Source organism: Caretta caretta, chromosome 14 (assembly GCF_965140235.1).
Source record: "Caretta caretta isolate rCarCar2 chromosome 14, rCarCar1.hap1, whole genome shotgun sequence".
NCBI lineage: Eukaryota > Metazoa > Chordata > Testudines > Cheloniidae > Caretta > Caretta caretta.
In genome coordinates, this window is record NC_134219.1 from 11,174,096 (window position 1) to 11,197,440 (window position 23,345).

Sequence of the window (23,345 nt, forward strand, 5' to 3'; positions counted from 1 at the left end):
AGAAACTGAGACACAGATTTGAATGCACAGTTACCATCACGGGGTAGAAATTGTTTGTAGGGGTTTCAGGATTCAAACTGACACCAATTTTCTAACAGTCTCCAGCTACCTTTGTCCCATGCACTTATACAAGCAGAAGATTAAAAAATATTTTGGCAAGTAGAAATCACACAAGATAGATCTTATGTTTCCACAGAGCTCTCTGTCCTGGTTTCCGGTCAACACAATCAATTTACCTCTCTCTTCTGAGAGAAGCATACCTTTCTTTTAAGGTACTGGGCCCTAATAGACCGAGCTGCATGTAACTACCTAACTCCCTGATCCACCTCTGAACACTTGCCAGGAATTCACAGATTCATAAATTCCAAGGCTAGAAGGGACCATTGTGATCATCTAGTCCGACCTCCTGCAGAACACAGACTTATAACTTATAACACAGAACTTCCCTACAATAATTCACAGAGCAGATCTTTTAGAAACACATCTAATCTTGATTTAAAAATTGCCAGTGATAGAGAATCCATGATGAGCACTGGTAAATTGTTCCAATGGTTAATTACTCTCACTGTTAGAGATTTATGCCTTATTTCCAGTCTGAATACTTAATACTGAATACTTACACCCATTGGATCATGTTATACCTTTCTCTGCTAGACTGAAAAGCTCATTATCAATATTTGTTCCCCCTGTAGGTTCTTATAGACAAGTAGTTCTCAAACTTTTGTACTGGTGACCCCTTTCACAGAGCAAGCTTCTGAGTGAGACCCCCCCCCTTACAAATTAAAAACGCCTTTTTATATATTTAACACCATCAGAAACGCTGGATGCAAAGCCGTGTTTGGGGTGGAGGCAGACGGCTCGCCCCTCCATGTAATAACCTCGCGACCCCGTGTGGGGTCCCGACCCCCAGTTGAAGAACCCCGGTTATAGACTAATCAAATTACCCCTTTAAACCTTTTCTTTGTTAAGATTAATACATTGAACTCATTGAGTCTATCACTATAAGGGGCATATTTTTTCTAATCCTTGAATCATGCTTGTGGCTCTTCTCTGAACCCTCTCCAATTTATCAACATCCTTCTTGAATTGTGGATACCACAACCTGACATAGTATTCTAGCAGCAGTTACTTTAGTGCCAAATACAGAGGTGAAATGACTTTTTTAATCCTACTCGAGATGGCACATTTATGCATTAGCCCTTTTGGACACAACATCACACTGGAAACTCTTGTTCAGCTGATTATCCACTATGACCCCCATATCTTTTTCAGAGTCAGCTCCCAAAAATCTAGGCCTCTGGCTCAATCCACAGCTTCATCTTTTTGTGGCTCCTTTCCTCTTTGTAAACTTCATAAATAAATCCCTGGGCATTAGTTTCCAAGATTCATATACTTAGTGCTATATACCTACAGGTATGTTTTGGATTCTTCCCCCACAAGAGGAATACACAATTTGAATATACAGCTGGTTGCAGAATGAATCTCATAAATCTGTGAATCCTCCTTTGTATTAAAAATATTTACATGATTGGCTCTGTAGAAATCAACTAATTACTATTTCCAAACATTTCTGAAGTTTCAGAAATAGTTCTTGGACTAATTAGCAACAAAATAATTAAAGCTGACCCTGCAAATCCATTATTAAACATTATTTATTCAATTAAGAAAAAAATCCCTACTAATCAAACACTGATTATACCTTCATTTAAGAAAAATCAGATTGTAAAATGTAGTCATTACTACCACCACCACCTCAGGAATAAAGGTAAAAGTAAAAAAGAAAAAGGTGGGGAGGGCTTATATCTAAAAGGTTGTGAACCATGAACACCAGAAAACTAAATATCACAGAGTTAGGGTGGAGGTAACATGAATAGCCAGACTGTGATATCAGTTACAGCACCATAACTCCAGAGTAATTCCATTGACTACACAGGGTCAACTCAAATCACAGTTTGGTACACTGCTTAATAGCAATACAAATATACTTATTTAACTGGTGCTTATCTACCACCAGGTTCTAGTCATATACACAAAAACTTATGTATAAATGAAGTATTTAATATAATATATATGTACAGTGGAAGGAAATTAACTGAGAGTTCTAAAAGGGAGTGAGGACACATTTAAAATAGCTAGTGGAGATCTTGTCACCGGACAAATCACCCGAATGATACTGGGGCTCATGGATTTTAATTATTCAAGAAGGTTAGAGGAACTAGGTCAGTATGCTTTGGATAAAAGCAGATTAAGAGTGAACTTCAGAGCTATCTAAAACAGTCTGAAGAAGAGAGAGAGGATAGAAGCTACAAAGCCATTTGAACTACTGTCAAATACAGGAATAAAGAGGCACAAGCATAAGATTAAGAAAGGCCATGCTCTAAAGGAATTTAGGTGGACTTTCTTTACATAGAGGGCAGTTAATAAATGGAAGAGCCTAGGAAAGGTAACAAGAGTAGCAACTCTTTAATGATTTTCAAATATAGTTACATAAAAATTTGGAGGAAACAGCTGCTAAATCAAAATGGGGGATAGACCTGGATGGGCTTTCTGGCTTCTTTTCATCCCAACATTTCCTATGCCAGTGTTGGTTTATATGATTATCTGTAGATAACAAGATTAAAGGGATATTTTAGTGTAACTGTCCTTATAATGTAGGAATTTTGGACTATCTGCTCCACTGAATAGTTTAACCTACTTAAAAGTGAGCTGTAGCTCACGAAAGCTCATGCTCAAATAAATTGGTTAGTCTCTAAGGTGCCACAAGTACTCCTTTTCTTTTTGTGAATACAGACTAACACGGCTGTTCCTCTGAAAATTCAGAGCTTGTAAGTAAGAGACTGAAAAGCCAATTCTGAAAAAAAGCAAATGCAAGGACTTTATTTTCAGATGCCTGGCACTAATTAAAGTTGTTCTACTGACAAATACTAATCATTTTTTTAATTCCACGTCTTATATTTTAAAAAGACAACAAATAGTCAGGAAATCATGATTATGACGACAGCAAATACTTTATAGTATTATTAACTGTACCATGTAACATTTAGACTTTATTCATGAAATATAAATGGGTCAGAACTTGCAGCCTTTACTAATGTGAGTAGTCCCACTGAACTAACTGGGACTGATCGTTTGACTATGGTGAGCAGGATTCATATTTCCTGTTTGACTTATAGACCAGTTTTCATATATTCATGGAATGTAGACAGCATAGCCCTGAAAGTCAGATAGAAAATATACTGATGAACTTTCAATTCACCACTGCCATCTTGGTATCATAGATTGGGGTATACTACATGTGCATGGGGGGGGGGGGAAGATAACAAAAACCTCTGTACTGTACTCTGAGAAAATGGATTATGCTATAAAAATGTTTACGCAAAACACAAAAACAAATTACGTTGTGGATATCTCAAGAGTAATCCCAAATTTATAAAACATCAGTATATGAACAAATATTTTAGTGAAAGTGGTTTATTGAGGAAGAGGGATGCTGTAGTGGTAATTTTAATATAAACATTTTAACTCTCTTACTTTGCTTCTTCATCTCTCGTAATCAGCAAAGACACGTGATTAGTCGCTGATGCCATTCGCAAAACATCAACAGCTCTGGAAGGGAAAAAAAGCCAACAACAATTAAAAAAGTAAATCTACCTATTTTCACTGTTTGAATGCAAGGGCTCTGTATCCACTACACAGAATTAAAATGGCAGAAAATGGAACAATTTCTTATCTTAACAGACAAACCATTTTGGAAATATGCCTTTGATACATCATTCCATTTAAGACCTGGGCTATCATATGGCACAAAAAGTTTGTATGGGGTAAAAGCTGGCTTTTAATTTTGTACCGTTCAACTCTGGTTTGTTTATTTTTTAATCTGTACTATAGTAGTTTTATTTGAGGGGGAGGAGGTTATTTTTAATATAAATCCTAATTCTACCAATGTTTTGGGCTTTATAGTAATAGTCGGACAGCCAATTCTCAGACCCTATATATCACACCACATAAACAATACAGGCAACTTCTCTGCCTTAATTACGCCACCCGAGAGAACAAGAAGTGCCAACTATTAGCATATATAACCAAATCACTTGCTTTAATGGATATCCAGCCAAATACCATGATAATCACAGTAATGTTAAATAAAATATTTTATTAGCTCAATAACTATTTCGGTATGAATTTACACATATATACTGCAAACCTACACTACAACATGAAATCTCTTTAATCAGCTCTTACGCAGGCAAAACTCCCATTAATGTCAATGATAGTTTTGTTGAGTCAGGACAGCTATACTGAGCTCTCTGGGACAATCTGCAGGTGCAACTCCATGGACTTGGTGCAGTTATATCCTTTTAATCAGTGTTTAATTGGGTCCAAAGTCTTTGACTATATAACACCAGTATTAGTAACATTTTTCCAAGCTCTAGATAAATATTTAGTCATCTTTATGAACATACCTTTCACTGGTTACACCAACTAAGTTTTCTCCATTGACATCTAAAATTAGGTCTCCAGTGAGCAATCGGCCTGATAAGGAGATTAACAAAATATCACGTAAAAGCTATACGAATGAACAGGGAAAAATGGAAAATACACTCCTATTACATTAGATTAGATTGGAGCAAAAGTAAGAATGATTTTATCACCGCAGGCCTTGATCCTGCAAACACTTAAGCATGTGCTTAACTTTACTACCATGAGTAGTTCCATTGATCCTAACGGGACTCCTCACACCGTGTGCATATTTGTAGGATTATGCTCCACAGGTGTGGAATTAGCTGTCAGCTGAGTTTTAAATTGATGACTACATGTAGGTTATCATATATAAATTAAACATTTTTGTGTTTCTTGATGTTTATAATAGCTTTCAAAGCAGTTCTTAGTTTGAACCACTCAATGGCTCTGTCAACATGAGTGCAGAAAATGTGTTTGCTGAGCAGTTTTAAATACAAACTTGGGAAAAGTTGTTTTTGGTTTTTTACCCCCCAATAGCTAGTGTGGACAAGGCCTGACCAAGTTTTTGAAACCTGGTTGAACCTAGTATACACTGGAATTTTCTCCCCAGTCTAAACTCTATACAATACAGTTTGGTCCTTCCATATAAATCACCTAAAACATGAACATTAATCGGAATTTATTAGAACAATATATAAACACAGGACCTGATCCTGTAAGGTGCTGAATGCCCTTACCTCCCACTGAAGCCACTGGGAGTTGAGAGCTTTCAGCATCTCACAGTTTGGAAAGTTGACGATGTGGACAGATCGCAATCTGATTTCATACTGGCCTGATCTAGATTTAAACGGATGTCCATTACTGTGACTCCTCCACATGCTCCCCTTGGAAAAAGATGAATCTTTGCTGACCTACACATTACTGTGTGTGTACATACTGAAAATAAAATTAAAAAAGACAGTTTGCTTTCTTGACAGCTTCCTGTGTAATGTAGGATTCTACAGAATACGTAACAGTAAATATTTACTATCTATTGCAGCCATCCCTCCAGGCAAAATTTTCTTTATGAAAATGCCATAGTCTTCTTCAGTTTGCTCCCGATAACCTCCAATAATTTTAACACCTGTTGAAAAACAGATATAAGCAAGAAACTGGTCATTCCCTCCATTGCACCGAACACATTCAGTCAAATATCACAACAGATTGAGAAACTTCAACTCCCACTGGTATCAGTGTGAATTGCAAATGCCCAGCAGGTACCCAGCACCTCTCAAAATTTCACTCTGTTAGAGTCAAATATGTAATCTAATTACCTAATCCATTTTGACAGTCAGAAAAAGTAATGCGGTGAACAGCTCGATTGATTCCATAAGGTCCCATAATAGTCCTAAAATAAATAAATAAAATCAGAGCTGCTGCAATTTTAGTCATGAAGATTCACTTGGAGAAATATACATGTGTACAAACTACAGCAGTTGCTATTATACGTCCAGTAAAAAAAAAAAGCAAACGTTTTCTTCACTGGGTATTGTAAATACTGTGCAGATGAAAAAATGAAAAGACAAGATGATATGCTCTGGCATTTGAATATCAAAAACAGATGGTAAAGTAGTACTATCTAAAATACAGTGGAGGTTTTGGGTTGTCTTTTTAAAACGAAGTATTTCTTACCAAAGCCTTACTCAGGATAACAGAAAAGAGGGTTAATAATAACAACAACTGTGCTCCTATTTAGAACAGGACAGCTGGCAACCAGGAGAGATTTTGTTGAAGTGTTTAAGATGAAAATACCCATGGCTGTAGTGGTTTCCACAAAAATGTTTCCAAAGTTAAGTAAGGGGAGAGCACAACTCTCTAGACATTCGTTAGGAGTGTTCTTCCTCCTACCATCTCTCTTTTTCTCATCAAATAATATTTGTTCTCTCTTGATTTATGAAAGCTTCACTCTTAACGCCACCTCCAAACACAGAATGCCAGAGGTGAGAATAAGGGCAGACTGTCTGAGCTGCCAAACAGCAGAGGATTTTTTTTTAATGCTCTTGAAAATCACGATGTCAAGAATTAAGGGGGGGAAAAAATCACAAAATAAAATGATAATCTTGGGACCTGAATGTATAATCCCGTAGAAAATATTTCCAAGACTAATCTAACAACAGACAAAGCCTTAAAAATCTGGGTACAAATTGGTATTCGCTAGCCAAGCATCATTTATCCATTTATATTTTTATTCAAATGCAGGCTATTGAAACAAACCCAAACTTGCATTACAAAAAACACCCTCACTCGGTTGTTCAATTTTTAGGGTGGATCTGCCAGCCCCAACAAACAAGAATGCAGCAGTGCTGCTTAGATTTTCTGGCATGCCATAAATAAGGTTCTAAATTAGATGGTTACTTCTATTTTCTATATCAGAACAACTACAATACACAAACAATGAAGAAAAAGAAGATCAGAATGGAGGACACATATACTCAAAGCCTCCCATCCAGCACACAACCAGTATACCAAGCCATATGCTGGGTATTTCAGCCAGGACAGGAGCTGGTGTCAGGGCAAGCTGCAGAGCTAGAGGAAAGGGGGAGGACAGGAGAATCCAGGTGCAAGGTAACATACTGGGGTGTATATATCCAACGCAACACTCCAAATTCTGCTCTCTCCTTTTTGCACAACAGAACTGAATCAATTCTGTTGTCAGGGGCCTCAGCATCTACAGAAGAGGAGGAATTATTAGCTCCATAGTGCCCATCATGCTGTCATATGCAAGATAAGTGGCACTGAGGTCTGTCTGCACTTATCAAGGTACACACCCCTAATAACCTGAAAATATTAGCTTAAAAAATACCCACAAAGAAAGAAAAGAGAGCCAACCTAGTAGACAAGCAAGCTTTTCTCTGGTTTGTAGGTCCTTAAGACTTGCTAAATGGGCCTTTTACCCCAAGTCACAAGAAGGAACTAGAAGGGAATACTACTTTTTAAGAACTATGCCTCAGATGCTCGTGAGAACTCACTTTCACCCCAGTATTTACTCTGAAAGCTCAAACAAAATTATGAAACCTAATTAGTATATTTTATCATGATCGGAAATGAAAATGTATTTGTTGGCGTAATTTATACTTGCGTTGCTGATTGAGAATTCATTTTTGTAAGCCATGCACAATTGAGCAAAACTATGATTACATGGTGATAATTTGGGAAGCAGGAAACATCTATTCTGGAAGAAGACATTTTTATGACTCCTCTCTCAAATTTTTCCCCATACAGAATTGTTTAGATAGATTCATTAATTAATATCTGTAAAGGGCTCTGAAGCTGAAAAATAATATATAAGGAAGGTGAGTAATAATTAGCATTTACAGGTCTACCATAAATGTGTGTTTTTATCATTGAAAAGCTCAAAAAATAAGAATCACATCACTTTCAAGTTAGAGCATTTTTCCTTCTACAGTCTCATCTTCCGGCTTTTTGTACTAGTCACATATAGTATAATGCTCTGTAGTGCTCTCAAACACCTTTAAATGTAACAGAGCACCCACTGCTTCACATATTGCAAAGCCAGAGACACTATTTACTAAAAAAAATAAAGAAAAAGGAATACATATCTGAGCTCAACTTGATCTTTCTCTAAGTAATTGCTTTCAATACACTAGAATAGCCATAAAGAACACTTACTTTCTCCTGATCTTTTAATGTTAATCCAAACATAGGCTGAAAGGTGGCGGATCTGGTTATGTCAATAGATTAGGTCTTTGGTTCATAAATAACTTAATTAACAAGAAGAAGCCTTGAATATTATTAAAGTCAATTTCACCACAATCATAATTTTTTTAGTATTATCATATAAAAATGCAAGAACAAACTTCGGAGCTCAATGCTGAAGTTCCTATGCAAGGGAATTTTGTTTCCAGAAGGATTTACAGGACTGGAATTTAGGCTAACTTTTCAGTCTTGAAAAGAAACAGAGTAACCATCCAGAATAACAGAGCCTAAGGGCATGGCTACACTGGAAACTTCAAAGCGCTGTTGCGGGAGCTCTCCCAGTGCTCCTGGTAATCCACTTCCAGGAGGGATTGGCTCCGCACTCGGAGCCCATTTACACACGCTTTAAAGCGCTCTGACTTGCTGCCCTCGGGGGGTGATTTTTCACCCCCCGAGACAGCAAGTTAGAGCGCTATAAAATGTAAGTGTAGCCAAGCCCTAGGACACACATTGCAGCACTATAAAATAATAAAGAATAATCTAACTTCGGTATGGGACATTTCCAATAAAAATGCGCTTTTAAATATCTAACAGCAAACTGAATACTGGAAACATCTTTTCAAAAGATTAATATGCTCTACAAGAAGATGCTGCTACAGTGAAAAGAATATACAGGAGGCTAAGAAAAACCCCTCTGTAGGGAGGAGAATAAGATGTCACTAAATATATATATATAAATGCCATCTGCAAACATATATTATGTAAAAATGAGATTTAAGAACAGCACAAAGCATGAATTCACATTGGGCATTAAGTTGTTTCTATACTACTTTCACTAAAAATTACCAAAACTATTCTGTGGGTATGTGGTATTCAAACCATGGTAACACAATGGATACAAATACTAAACTTATTAAGTCGCCCTGAGGTATGTAAAATATGGGGGAAGGTTGGAATGGAAATGATTGCTCATAAAATTCTGAAGAAAACTGCTGGCAATTCAAAATGCAGTAATTACAAATCAGATTGTCATAGCTCTGCTGAAGAGAACGGACTTATGACCATTCACACCAGCTGAGAATCTGGCCCTAAGATGCTTTGGAAATTCTCACCCCCAATATTTTTCATGTCACCAGAATAATCAATTAATCTTGATTATTTAACATCTAAAAATGTTAATGACCTGCCCAATACTAGTAAAATGATATAGAAAAGAAAAACGATTCCTGAACTGTGCTAAGAGTAACCAGTAGCAGTAATAAAAATAACTAAAAACACATTTTAGTGTACTTTGTAGAAGGAAAAAATAGATTAAATCTGATCGTTAATATAAACCATACAATATTTGATATATCATTCTCTTCTCTCCTACAAAATTTTGTCATAAATACTATTAAATAGTTTTACATATTGAGAAAAAGCAAGTAAAAATAGTAAATCTTGACACCAAATACCACCTAAGTGAGAATACAGAACATTTGTGCTATATGTATAATTGAGTGATGCTGAAATTTCTCAGAAGAAACAAAAAACCCATTAAAACCTCACACTCAGACTAAAATATTTAGTGCCAGAACAGATTCTGAGTGCTAATAGCTGTGGGGTAAAATCCTAATAATAGCTATTAAAACTAAACCTTCAGTACTTTGTTCTGTTGTTTTGTTACCTACTATATATTAGGGGGTTTAAAAGTTTGATATTCTAGTGTACTGAAACAAAACTAAAAAGAGTCACAGATTTCAAAATACCTTTACTGCACTTTTGTTAGTTCACACACTACGAAAATGCTATTAAAACCTAATGATTTGGCATACCAGTACAAGAGAGAAAGCCCATCAAAACGCTCTGGTTCATCCTCATCCATCAGTGAAAGCAGGGACATTCTTCAAGACACCAGTGAAAAGAAGAACAAAAGCATCCAAAAGACACTCAATATTTCTAATTCAGTAGGATAACAATTACATGCTGGACAATTTCTGTTACCAACTAAAAAATCTCAACAGACAGAGACTGAGATGAGTGTCTCTTTCTATTTAATCTCTTCTGAAACCCTGTGCGTCACATGAGCTAATTCACCTATCAAAGCAATGTTTACTTTTTTCCCTTTATGGGATATGGATTTGTAGCAACCTTCAAGTCTCATAAAATACAAATGTGAGAAAAATTACTCGCATTAGCCTCAAATATGATTAAATGATGATACTGCATGTCCATCTGGCAGCAGACAGGTCACTGATAAGATACATCTTTTTTTACATATCCTAGAATTTACCCCCTCCAGATGATCCTCCAGATGGGGTCAAGTACAATATACAGCTAACTCCCTCTCTTTGATCTTTTTAAAGCAATCTTCCTAATAGATTGGATTACACACACAAAAAGAAAGCCAACTAAGCAACAGACAGACAGATGAGCCACCCATGAAAGAAACAGCAAAGACCATCAGTCGTTTTCATTACACTATTGTGTACTCTCAGTCATGGCAGTGAATTAAAGCCAAGTTAAAAAAAAAAAACCACTAGTGTTTTCATCCACAGCAGACAAGCATTAATGCAGAACCCGGATTATTACCTTGACAATTTATTCTTTTTATACAGACCGAAGTAAATGCTATAGATAATATTTTTAATGTATGCTCTTTTTATGGAAAATTGATAGCAAAATGTAAGGAATATTTTCCTGTTGTTCTTACTTTTTTTTTCCTGTGATCAGGTAAGCAGAAAATAAAATTCCCTTTTAAGTCACATTTCAAAATTATCTCATAAACATTCTTTCCAATATTCCTCTCTTTCTCTCCAATTCATTTTAGTAATCCTGCCTTTTACTTCGTTTTCTTAAAGCAACAGACAAATTGATAGAGAACAGAGGTGGTCTCTGATTTAGATCCCCACAAAATAGTCAGAATACATCTCAATGTACAGAACAAAGTAACAGTGAAGTGGGGAGCTTTCATAAAACCATGCAAAGGGGTCCCAGAAGCTGTCCCACAATTTTCAGTGCCAATATCCTGAGACACTTCTTTTAACAAATTACTAAAGCCAAATAGAATTTCAGTATCTGTCCACTCTAGATAAAATCTAATGGGCCGACAGCAAGAATGCTTGAAGGAATGTACTATGATAGAAGGAAACCTGCAGAGCCGTTCTCCTTAATCTAACAGAAGACCTGTCTGATATCAGGCATACTCTAGTCTAGAGCGAGACGTGTATTATTTTAAAGATATTCAACGTCGAATATTTTGGCAAAATATTATTTCATACCATTTTAACATTTCACAAATGTTTCTTGTGGAGGTAGGAAATGAGTACGTAAATTTGCCTCACTTCTCCTTTGCCTAAAAAAAAAAAACAACAAAAAACACTTGACCCAAGAGCTCAATTCGCCTGTCTTTCGTTTCTTTGTAAAATGAAATACTCAGTTTCTCTGTGTTTCTCTCACCTCAGAGCTTTGTTTCAACAGAAAATGAATCCCCTCGAAAGTAGAGAGCAGCACTGTGACAAAATAGCATCTGCCAATGTCTGGAACTGCACAGCAGGGTGCCGTGGCTATCCTAGAAATGGGCGCACATGCCAGAGAGTGCCTCCTTCTTAAAAGCTGTAGTGCACACATTCGGCTGGTATTTCATTTTTGTCAGGGAAGGCTTTTAAAAAAAAATTTCACCGTAAGCACGGCACTGTGTACAAACACACATAAAGAGACAGTCCCCGACTTGAAGCGATTATGGGAAGAGAGAGAGGAGTGCAGAGGGGTAAAGTGACTTGCCCAAGGTTACACAGCAGATCGCTGGCAAAGGTGAAACAGAACCCAGATCTCCTGACTCCCACCATGTTCATGTAAGGAGTTCCAATGGGGTCAATAAGACTACTCTCATAAGTTCAGTGACCTGGATTTGGCAGTGTAGACTTACTTATTCCAGTTTAGCTCTACCAGTGTTAGCAACATTAGGACTTTGCAGTAGACAGGCCGTTAGTGTTTTAAGCACCATGTCATGTAATCTTGCTAAAACCATATCTAATTGACATGGTGCTTAAAACACTAACGGCCTTTCTACAGCAAAGCTGCCAATGTTACCAGAACCAATGGAGCTGAATCAGTCGTATCAACAGTGGGAATTTTCTGCAAAAATATCCCTTGTATAGACAAGGCTTTGTTGTTATTTAGGGTCATGTTTTCTATTTAACCAGTAAAAATGTCATTCAAGGCTTTATGTACTCATAAAAAAAAAAATCAAATCACAAACAGACGTTCATTTTTCTTAACCACAGATAAAAGATTTCCTTGCAATATCTAACCAAATAGGAGGAATTCCATCTTTTTCTTATCCTTTAGGTTTTTTCTGAGGAAATTGATTTTAAAAATCTGAGAAAGGTCTTTTCTAAAAATCAGAAAAGTTGGTTCATGCTATAAAAACTCCATCAGAAAATATTTATATCTTTTAAGCATTCTTAGTTTATTAAATACATTACAAGGGTAATGTACTTATCTTCCTCTATCAACTTGTTCCCACCCTTGTCCATCTTTTTGTCAGTCTCTCAAACAATTACATTACCTTCTTCCAGTTAGCACTTCTGCATTGTTCAGCCTCTCTGAACTCATCTGCAAGGCCTGACCTTCTCCACGTTTAAGTCCCTCTTTTTCCACCTTTAGTGAATCTTTTTGATTCACATAGAAAATCTCTTTTGTTGCTCCCGACCTCTGTCTACATCTCTCTTTCAGACAAACTCCTTCAGGTCATGACATCACTTGTATGTCTGGAAAGAACCTAGCATATAACTGGGCACTACCCAAACAAATAATGCATAAAGTGATGATGATAATTCTGAGGAAAATTAAATTTAATAGACGTTTCATGTTATTCTAGTATGAATAGATAAGAACACACAACATGTTAGACAAAGAGATTAAGATTCTTCTTTGAACAGATATAAATTATAAATTACTGATGGTATCATTATGTGATGACTTTTCTCGAATTATATTTTATTACCAGTTAGCAACTGAGGTTAGACATATTCAGGTAATTTATCATCTGCTAAATAATCCTGTAATCCTTGGTAGCAAGAATCATGGAATTATTTCATAAAAAAAAAAAGTCAATGATAAATTAAATCAGGGAAAAAAAATCCTACAGAAGTCAATTATATAACAGTAACCTTTCAGGTTAAAAACCTTAAAGGGTGAAAATTCATTAAGATGTTATGGCCCTTAGCCAGGTGAATGCTTTGTTATATAATATGGAAAAATACTTGCAACTGCTCTATCATGAAATAGTAATTAATTTTAAAAGAATTGCGGAATATGTCATTGGAAAGATTAAAACATATATTTCATTAAATGACACATGGTTAATCTAGAAAAAATATGAGAAAATAGGCCCAAGCAACAAAGTACAACAATGTGAATTGTACCAAGAATCAGAGGGGTAGCCGTGTTAGTCTGTATCCACCAAAACAATGAGGAGTCCGGTAGCACCTTAAAAGACTAACAAATTATCCAACACAAATCTGTTATTCTTTAAGGTGCCACCAGACTCCTCGTTCTTAATGTGAATTGTTTTTGTCTATTCCCTTCTACATAGCTATTTTAAACACAAGGAATGTAATGTTTAAACTTCCTGTAAATCTCAATTAGCATCTGAACATGTGTATTATTGATACATCATCATATTATCTAAATATATTAGAAAATTGTGAAGCGTCACATGCAAAGATTGTGCCTAATCTGCATGTGCCTGCATCGACACAGAGAAACTGGGTAAATTACATCTACAAATGACCAGACATGCACGACTATGATCCTTGCATAGCACACCCAAATGAGGAATGCAATTGTGTTCATGTTTTTCATGTACACACCCACTGTTCAAAAAATAATAGTCAAGCTTTCTGAAGAACCATGATCTGGTATCAGTGACAATGCAGATAACTATGAAGAATATTTAGCTAAGTTTCTTTGGCCCTTTAAAAAGGATACAGCCATGTGCTGCATAGGACATTTGTTTTTAATTTTCAATTGTTTGTAAGAAACAAAAAGAAAATTTATTTCTTTATTGATTTTGTACTTTTCCATCTGGCAAATATACAGTTTTCTTCTTTCAGGTTCCAATACAACTGAAATTAAAATGGCTATTAATCTGCTTATCTTTTGCCAGTATCCTTACAAATTTGTGAATATGGTAAGTTAGTTTGCCAATACTGAGAGCAGAACCCAGCAAGTTGTGCATGAGCACAACAGTCATGATACAATTCTGCACAAATTGTTTGTGTATGTTTTAAATTATCATTTTTGCTGACATGCTTGGCATGGTTATCTAGTGGTTTGAGAAGGATCTGTGAGTTAGGATTCCTGAATGCTATTTATTTTGAGCTAACCATGGAAAGGTTCCATTGGTTCAGTAACAGCTGATTTAAGGGTCAGCTGATTTAAGGGTCAGATTTCACTATAACCACTTATACAATTAATATAAAACTTACTTCTGAGACAGAGTTGTTAGGAAGTTAATTAATGTTTCTAGAACACTGGAGATTTTTGCATGAAAAAAACAAGACAGACAAATGCAAACATTATTATGCAGAGAAGTAGCATGCCATAACATATAAACTCCATCTTTTGCATGACCTTATTGTTGCTGGCTCATTCCTAAGAGAAGCTCATTAAATACATATCTTCAGTAAACTTATAGCATGATATTCTACAACAGGAAAGTTTTCAAGGGAATATTGGTTATAATTATAATATATGCAGCTTTTCATCTCAAGGGCATCAGTTTGCAACTAGTGTAGGTTAAATGACTGAAAGATTTAAAAGCTGTTTTTATTTGGTGTTTGGTGGTCTCCATCTGGTATCAAGTGTACATGTGTCTACATTAAAAAAATATAACCAGAGTTGGTACTATTTTGCAATCTTAAGGTAGTCTCAGTAGGGAAACTGAGGAATGAATGGACTTGACTGAATTATTCTCCAACCCTTAGGGGTCGCTGCTTTGAGGCAGAGATGAGGATTGTGTGGCAATCTGGGGAAGCTTTTTAAATGGAAAGACAGAGGCCTTCAATCTCTAGGGCCATTATGAACAAGAAATTGACACAATTAAAATATTTACATTTTTAAGAACTTGCTTTGGACTGTGTTTACCTTTAAGAACTCACTGAAACAACACACTATCACCAACCAAGGCTAACAATGAGAACTTGATCCAGTAACCCAACAAAATTTACCTTTTATGTAAATTTAGGGACTCTGTAGCGGCCATCTTCTTAGATGAACTGTTAAATGTTCGGAATAGAAGATTCTGAAAGATAAAGGACAGACCCTCAACCCAGATTAAAGATTGCTGTTAAAAAGGAGAAACCACTTTTAGAAACTTGCAGATATGTTTGATTTTAAATTCTCATACTAATTTGTTTAAGACTGTTTGCCTGAAGATAAGTGGGAAGAGATCACTTCTGGTCATAACTGGTTCATGAATTCACTGCTGAGGAGCAAGTACCAAAAGCCTAACATCCTCAGATCAGTTCTTTGTTGCACCACTATAAATTCAGAGTAACTCCACTGGCACAAATAGAGCTCCTCCAGATTTACACTGAAGAGTTACACAGATTTAGACCCCTTGTGATTTAAACCTTCTGTGAAACCCAATACAGTAATCATGATTACATTGTAAGAGGAACCGCAATATAATCCTAAAGAAGAAAATATGAACTCTGATTTTATTCCAATATTGATTATAGAGTTTTTCCATCTAGTTCCATATACAGTAAAGGACCATAGATTTTCAGATTCTGGGACTTGCTATAAAGCACAGTCTTCCTTTATAGCCTTTAAAAAAGTCAGATATACAGGTATGGGATATAAGGTGGAATTAAATATTGTTAATGAAACTTTGCAAAAGGGTCACTCCTATAACAGCCTCACCAAAACTGAAGGTCCATGAGAAACATGTCAGAATGTATTTAGGTTATAGTCATCTGATAAAGTGCTGGAACATTACTGGTGTGAAAATATCCTACCAGTTCATTTAACGTCTAGTTCCAACACGTTGGTTTTAAGTGAACATGACTTACTTCGTCCTCCCTTGCTTTTACTATCTCTTCCCCTTCTGTTAACCAGGGGAATTATGAATATTGTTTTCACCCCTTTCGGCTGAAGAAACAAGCGTCCTTGATTGTAACAAGAGTCCTTCAATGATTCGTGTAATCAGTGTGTTACCAGGACGGGTTGGTATACCTCATTTTAGAAGGTAGCAAATTCATTATCTGCAACATCTGGTGCAGTTGCTTGTCACCCTCTAGAGCGGCACCTGAAAACAAGATGTGCCACACATTCTGAAAATGCAGCCCAACTATAGGATCCAAAGCTTATTGTTTCAGTTGTGTGGGTTTTGACTTAAAGTGATGTAAAAAAGGAACTCATAAATCATAAAAATCCAAGGTTTCAGAGTAGCAGCCATGTTAGTCTGTATCTGCAAAAAGAAAAGGAGTACTTGTGGCACCTTAGAGACTAACAAATTTATTTGAGCATAAGCTTTCGTGAGCTACAGCTCACTTCATCAGATAAAATCCAAGTAATTACAAAGCCAAAATCAGGTAGAGCTTGTTCTGCAACTCTGAAGCCTTTTGAAAATCTAAAACAAAAACCAATTCTCAGAAAACCAATGCATGAGTAATAACTTGACTTATCCATGCATCATTTACCAATCAGTAGAGATAAGTACCTACACTCACAAGAGGTGTCCTGAAGTTTAGCCTAATAAAATTTGCAAAACTCTGAGTTCCTTGGATGAAGTTCTACATAAAAGTGAAAAGTATTGGTATTCTTTCAAACCCATCAACTAATACGATTGTAGCATAGCTGCCCTCAGTTTGAGTTTGATACTCCCAATTCCCCCACACACATCCTAAATAATGGCAAACACTTTGCACCACTTTCAAATTTTCCATCAATTGTTGGACATGTAAAGTTTCTTTTTAAAGACACAGACCAATTTGTTCTTTCTGTCCTTAAGTATATGTTTGTGAAAAAGTAAAGAAAAATATTTACATTAAATAAATTTTTTAAAAGACAGACTAAGCTTCTCCAGGAATTTTTGCTCAAGGTTTCATTATTCATTCATCTTTTCTAGATAATGCTATTGTCACCTATAGGGCGGGGCCAACACAGTTAGGATTAGCTACCTTTGTGAATTTCTGTGAACTTGATTGTCATGAAATCATTGCTGTTAACATCACATTGGTATGTTACACAACCTGTCAATGTTTCCTACCAAAATATAGTCAAATCAATACACAATGGGGTGACAATGCAGCAAAATATAACCCATTGACTCAAACTTGATCCCACTGCAAAAAGCCATCAGGACACAGCATACGGACATGGTGTTCAAAAATTTGGCTTGCGTCCAAAACCATGCCATTTGCAACTATTTGTTCAAATAAATGGAATTACATCATTACATCCATCACTCTGTACCAAGATGCCATTACAACGACTCTGAACTTCATCAACTCACTGCTATGCATGACTTCACAGAAGGGCACTGCCTGAAAATGCCAGTGTGCTGCATGAAAGCATTATGATGCAATAGAATAGACTTGGCCAAAAAACCAAGGCACTACAGTGAAACATTGCAACCAAGTACCATCATGCCATGTTATAACATTGACTGTGCTGCATCAAGACTCCCTAAAACCATAGTGTGGCAATCCATGGCAGAATGCTTGCTTGGTCCAATGCAAACAGTCTGACATGAGGCTGTGGTGAGGTTCTGCACAGCCCCCAAAACACTGCAGGCTACAGGAACTTCCCTACAACGACATAATGGCATGTAGCCCCCGAGAAATGTCCCTGCAGCAAAGGGTCCCTTCACATTAGAGAAACAGCCATGAGCCTTCCCTGTGCTGGTGGATGACCCTGCAGAGACATTTTTGCTGGGGACAGCCCTGGGGGGAAAAGGGTTTTGTGGGGTGACACTCCCCCAAGATCAGACCTTTGGGAGAAGCAGAATGCTCCCCATGCTATCCCCACTGACAGTGCAACTGCGGCCCTGGCCATGTCCCCGTTGAGAATGGTTTCCCTTCCCTGAGGCAGCCCCACTAAGAGTGCACTCCCACGGCAACGTTCCCATTCAGAGCGCTCCCGCCGCCCCTGGGCCAGCCCCATTCAGCGTGCTCCCATTCCCGTTGCCATGTCCCCATTGGGAGTGCTCTTACCAACGCTGAGCTGCCGCCACTGGCAGCGCCCCCACTGCCCCTGCCCTGCCCCCATTGGGAGCGCCCCCCCGCCCTACCATGTCCCCAGTGGCAGCACTCCCTGTGCCCCTACTATGCTCCCAGTGAAAATGCTGCCCATGCCCCTGTCATGCCCCCATTGGGAGCGCCCCACCGCCCCTGCCATGCCCCCAATGAAGATGCTCTCCCCGCCCCTGCCATGCCCCCATTGGGAGCGCCCCTGCCATGCCCCCAGTGAAGATGCTCCCCCCCGCCCCTGCCATGCCCCCATTGGGAGCGACCCTGCCATGCCCCCAGTGAAGATGCTCCGCCCGCCCCTGCCATGCCCCCAATGAAGATGCTCCCCCCCGCCCCTGCCATGCCCCCAATGGAAGATGCTCCGCCCACCCCTGCCATGCCCCCATTAGGAGCGCCCCCCCGCCCCTGCCATGCCCCCAATGGAAGATGCTCCGCCCCGCCCCTGCCATGCCCCCAATGGAAGATGCTCCGCCCGCCCCTGCCATGCCCCCATTAGGAGCGCCCCCCCGCCCCTGCCATGCCCCCAATGAAGATGCTCCCCCCGCCCCTGCCATGCCCCCATAGGGAGCGCTCCCCCCGCCCCTGGGAGCTGTGTGAGGGGAGGCACCGTGTCAGCACAAAGCCCTGGTGAAAGTGACAGAGAAACCCCGGTGAGCCACACGCGCCAGCCGACGGGCGTCCCCGCAGCTCCTGGGCGGGGCAACGAGAACGCGAACTTACCCCCTGCGGCCGCCGTAGACTGTGAGCCACGGAGTCTGGAGACTGCTCGGTCCCTGCCGCGCAGACACCTGACCCTCCGAATCTCGCGAGAATAGCGCGTCACATGTGGGAAGTGTCACCCTGCCCGACGGAGCCGGGTCGTCACGTGAGAGGGGAGGATGGGGCTGGGCGGGCGGGGCTGGAGGTGCCTCGGGGTCCTTCCGCTGCCGCGCGTGTCTGCCGGATCGGGCCCCCGCGTGCTCAGTGTCTGGGCCCGAGGCGCTGGGGCGCCCCTTGCCCGGGGGGGCTGGGCCTGCGGCCAGTGCCCTCGGACCGCGGCCCCGCACAGCCAATGGGGCCCCCGCGGGCCGGGGACCCCGGGCAGCGCCCCCCGCCGCCAGGCCTGGCCCGGGCTCCAGCAGGCGCGGGGGGCGGCGCGCCCCAACCCTTTCACGCGAGGCCAGGAGCAGGAGTGGAGACGCAGGAACAAGACCGTCCTGACCTACATCGCCGCCGCGGCCGTGGGCATGGTGGGCATGTCCTACGCGGCCGTGCCGCTCTACCGCCTCTACTGCCAGGTCAGGGCCGGGACAAGGACCCCCCCCCCCGCCCCTCCAAGGACTCCCCCGCCGGCCGGCCCAGCCCCCCTGGTCCCTCCCAAGCGAAGCCCAGAACTCTGGGAGGGTTAGGGCCGCTGCCCCCCTTCCCTCTCAGCCGCATCCAGGCTGAAGGCGGTGGGTCAAGTGCATACACTACCCCCGTCCCTATCCAGGGCAGGGACAGGCAGCCTGCGCCCGCTCTTGTCCCTGCTGGGTCTGGCCGGGGGGAGGCATCAGGGAAGGCACCGAGCAGCAGGACGCTACACGGCTGAGAATACCAGTGTGGATGCGGTGGGCACGTAGAGATCTGTCTAGGGTATATAGCCTAGGGTTCAGTCGTGCAGGGCACGCTCCCCACCTAAACCTTGACTGTGTCTGCGCTGCTGTTTATACCTATGCTAGGTGGGCGTGCGGTGTACATACTCTCCGCCTTGCCAAAGGCATCGATGTACCTGAATATCAGGCTCTAGCAGGGCCCAGGGTTCTCACTTCCCTCTGCCCCATATATTTTAAATCCGTGCCCTCCACTTGCTGTTGTTTGTTGATGGTATTATCAGAGCACCTAGGAGTCTAGTCAATGGCTAAGACCCTGTTATTCACCTGCCTAGTTATTTTTATTTATTATTGTTTCAGAAGAGCAGTGTAACAAAATTACTCTTTCCCCAGTTTGTTTACTGTGTGTATGGTAATTTTCACTTTCCCCACTACAGTCTGGTGTTTGGATGGAATCTTTCATAAATGGGAAAGGGACAAAAAAATCAATGAAAAAGAAATAGATTTGGTAAGGGGACTCTTAGGGAAGAATAGTACCTGACACTACTTTCAATTCTTCTCTGCAATTGACTAGATCTTATTGTTATCTTTAACCTTCTTTCTACAGAGGTTGAAATTGTTTACTTTCTTGTACCTCAAATACCATCAAGTTTTCAATTTTAATACCACTAACTACAACTTTTCTTTTTGTAAAGGCTACTGGATTAGGTGGGTCAGCAGTAGCAGGCCATGATTCAGACCAGATTGAGACTATGGAACCTGTTAAAGATCGCATCATTAAGGTCACGTTCAATGCTGATGTGCATGCAAGTCTACATTGGAATTTTAGACCTCAGCAAACAGAAATATACGTAAGAAACTTACACAACAATTCATTTAGACATTATAGAATGATTATCAAAACTACAAAAAAACCTTACAAAACTGAAAAATTGAGGCTTCAAATCTTAACTTTTTAAAACTTGTTTGTATTAGGAGCTAACACAGTACATTAGCTCTGATCTTGAAAAAATTTAAACATGGGTATGAGCCTTTTCAGGATCAAGACTATAGGTAAGCCTATTCATGGACTACTCATACGTAGTTACAGGATGGGAGTCTTATTTTTCAGCACTCATTCGACTAGTATGATTGACGCTACTTTCATTTGAATTAATAAATGTTAATGTCACAGCTTTAAAGGATACTGTCAAAGGGCTTTTGAATAATTTAAAAAATAATTGTAGGTGTTTGATTTTTGCCTCTTAAATTGAAAAACAGTAATTAAAATATTTTTCCTTACCAGATATTTTTCTCGGTTGCCGCTGTACACAGTGGTTTGTAGATTACTTTCTTAGATCGTTTTTTGAAAAGGTTAATAAAAATTGCATGGGCTGCAAACAAGGGTAAAAACACAAGTTGGGGCCCCAGTCTTCCACTTTACAATGCAGGTGGGCATTGAAGCCTGCAGGGCTCACGCTGTCATGCCAAAGCAATTCCCGTCAGCATTGGGGCTTAGGTCAAGTAGGGCACTTTCTCTTCTTGTCAGTATTCTTGCATTATGATCTTTGTATTGATTTTTTTTTTGCCTTCAATAATATTGTTACTGTTTAAAACTGGTTACCAACAAAGGCTCTTATGAGGTCAGTCATGTTCCTTGATCAGTTTGTTTGAATTCATTATTGCAATTAGTGTTCTGATATTTTTTTTCAACAGGGCTATTGGACTCCTGCTAGCCCGAGTCTGTTGACCTAGGCTGGGAGGCTCACTGCCATGGGCTGTGTAGATATACCCTGGAAGTCCAGTATCTTGTAGGATAAGATCCAAAATGTATCCATATTATGATTAATTTTGTGTGTGGATATTGAAGCTAGTTCTCAATACTGTTTTTAATTTACAATCACTTTTCCAGATTCACTAATGTTGGGAATATAGGAAATAGAGAACTTGCAGTGAATCTGTCTTTAAGGCAGCTAAAAAAATTATCACTGGAATAAATTTAGCAACTTAAGTCTTACAGAACTTTGTGAGAGTGGTGTAATGAACTTAAATTAAATACAATAATTGTATTTTTCTTTAAACAGGTTGTACCAGGAGAGACTGCATTGGCATTTTACAAAGCAAAGAATTCTACAGACAAACCAGTAATTGGAATCTCTACATATAACGTGGTTCCATTTGAAGCAGGACAATATTTCAATAAAATACAAGTAGGTGAAGTGTGTAACTCCAAGGCGTGTTAGGCAATCTAGGCTGGCAAACTGAAAAATTCAGTATTTCAGACATTATCCTTTTCCAAATGGGCATGCATCAATTCACGTATTTAGCCTAGGCTAAATCATAGAAGGCGGGTACTAAAAGTCCCATTAGAGTGGCTCCCAAAGTGTAAAAGATGGACCACTAGCGATCTTGAGGGCACTTGTGGGTTGAACAGTCATATGGTACTGATTGTTCACTTCAAAACTATTAAATACTTTCCTAATATAATTTTTCAATTTAAGCAATTGCTGTAATTGCCTCTTGGTATTTACTCACCAGAGAGGGGAGATGATCCATGAATCACAAATAGGAGAGAAGTTTGTATCATGGACCAGATCTCTGTTAAAACACAGTATAAGAGAGAACCTGCTATCCCGTCACAATCACAGATCTCATTCCATTAGACATTTAAGTTTACTAAAGTACGAGCAGTGTGAAAAACAGAATACAAAGGCTGTTTTTTAACATGCAGCGTGTACGTATTTGTTTTGTAACTGTTCTCACTTTTCACCATGTACAGTGCTTTTGTTTTGAAGAACAGCGGCTTAATCCCCAAGAGGAGGTGGACATGCCTGTGTTTTTTTTCATAGATCCTGAATTTGCTGAAGACCCAAGAATGGCCAATGTTGATCTGATCACTCTTTCTTACACCTTTTTTGAAGCAAAAGAAGGACACAAATTGCCACTCCCAGGTTATCAATAATATACTATCTATACAATGAATAAGTAGTTTCTCTGGTACCTGGCAGCCAAATGATTTGTCAACTTTGCAAAACACATTCTTCCAAAGACACAGAAGGATATGAAACACCACATAGAACTACTGTACAATATGAATTTGTATTTTAAATTATTAAACCATGACAGATATGCTGTTAAGGTGTGATTTTATTTGACTTTCTATAGAAGGACCAATGATGTGTCTGAATACATAGGAAAAGGGAAATCTTTGTGGGTAAGTGCAAATGGAAATCTTCAAAACAATTATTTTCAGATTTAGCTTTACATTCAATTGATAGGAACAGATCTGTCTACTAAATATCTGGGGGTATGGAGTTTGTAATGTCCTCTGTTGATGGAAACCTGATAAGAAAACTGTTAATACCTGAAAATGATTAAGAGCTTATGGTACTTCAGA

The 23,345-nt window shown here is 39.2% G+C and overlaps 2 protein-coding genes across 6 annotated transcripts in view; one reads left to right on the plus strand and one right to left on the minus strand.

The window, feature by feature from the left end:
- The window catches only part of STXBP4 (syntaxin binding protein 4), a 128,481-nt gene extending 118,308 nt beyond the window's left edge, over window positions 1–10,173 (minus strand). For 2 of the 4 annotated variants that reach the window (XM_075119248.1, XM_048817274.2), the window contains exons 1-5: window positions 9,972–10,171; window positions 5,775–5,848; window positions 5,489–5,584; window positions 4,464–4,533; window positions 3,532–3,606 (exon numbers count right to left, since the gene is read on the minus strand). In XM_075119248.1, the coding sequence (XP_074975349.1) occupies window positions 3,532–3,606; window positions 4,464–4,533; window positions 5,489–5,584; window positions 5,775–5,848; window positions 9,972–10,039 (383 nt within the window). In that variant the 5' untranslated portion in view covers window positions 10,040–10,171. Of the gene's footprint in view, window positions 1–3,531; window positions 3,607–4,463; window positions 4,534–5,488; window positions 5,585–5,774; window positions 5,849–9,971 lie in introns of all 4 variants that reach the window. The other 2 variants (XR_007352376.2, XM_048817273.2) reach the window with 2 other exon arrangements.
- Window positions 10,174–19,249: 9,076 nt separating this feature from the next.
- COX11 (cytochrome c oxidase copper chaperone COX11) lies at window positions 19,250–23,086 on the plus strand. 2 transcript variants are annotated; one of them, XM_048817285.2, is made up of 4 exons: window positions 19,250–19,675; window positions 20,665–20,820; window positions 22,033–22,158; window positions 22,798–23,086. In XM_048817285.2, exons 1-4 carry the CDS (start codon window positions 19,277–19,279, stop codon window positions 22,840–22,842), a joined length of 726 nt encoding a protein of 241 aa, XP_048673242.2. In that variant the 5' UTR covers window positions 19,250–19,276; the 3' UTR covers window positions 22,843–23,086. The 2 variants fall into 2 exon arrangements, with proteins under 2 accessions (XP_048673242.2, XP_048673241.2); XM_048817284.2 differs by having other exon boundaries at window positions 19,255–19,675; window positions 22,728–23,086.
- The last annotated feature ends 259 nt before the right edge of the window (window positions 23,087–23,345 follow it).

What these genes read in the sequence shown, in the direction of transcription:
- COX11 (XM_048817284.2), top strand. Translation starts at nt 19,277, where the DNA reads ATGGGGCTGGGCGGGCGGGGCTGGAGGTGCCTCGGGGTCCTTCCGCTG. An exon ending in CTCAGCAAACAGAAATATAC is followed by an intron (nt 20,821 to 22,032) that starts GTAAGAAACTTA and finishes TTCTTTAAACAG; the next exon opens with GTTGTACCAGGAGAGACTGC. An exon ending in AATATTTCAATAAAATACAA is followed by an intron (nt 22,159 to 22,727) that starts GTAGGTGAAGTG and finishes CACCATGTACAG; the next exon opens with TGCTTTTGTTTTGAAGAACA.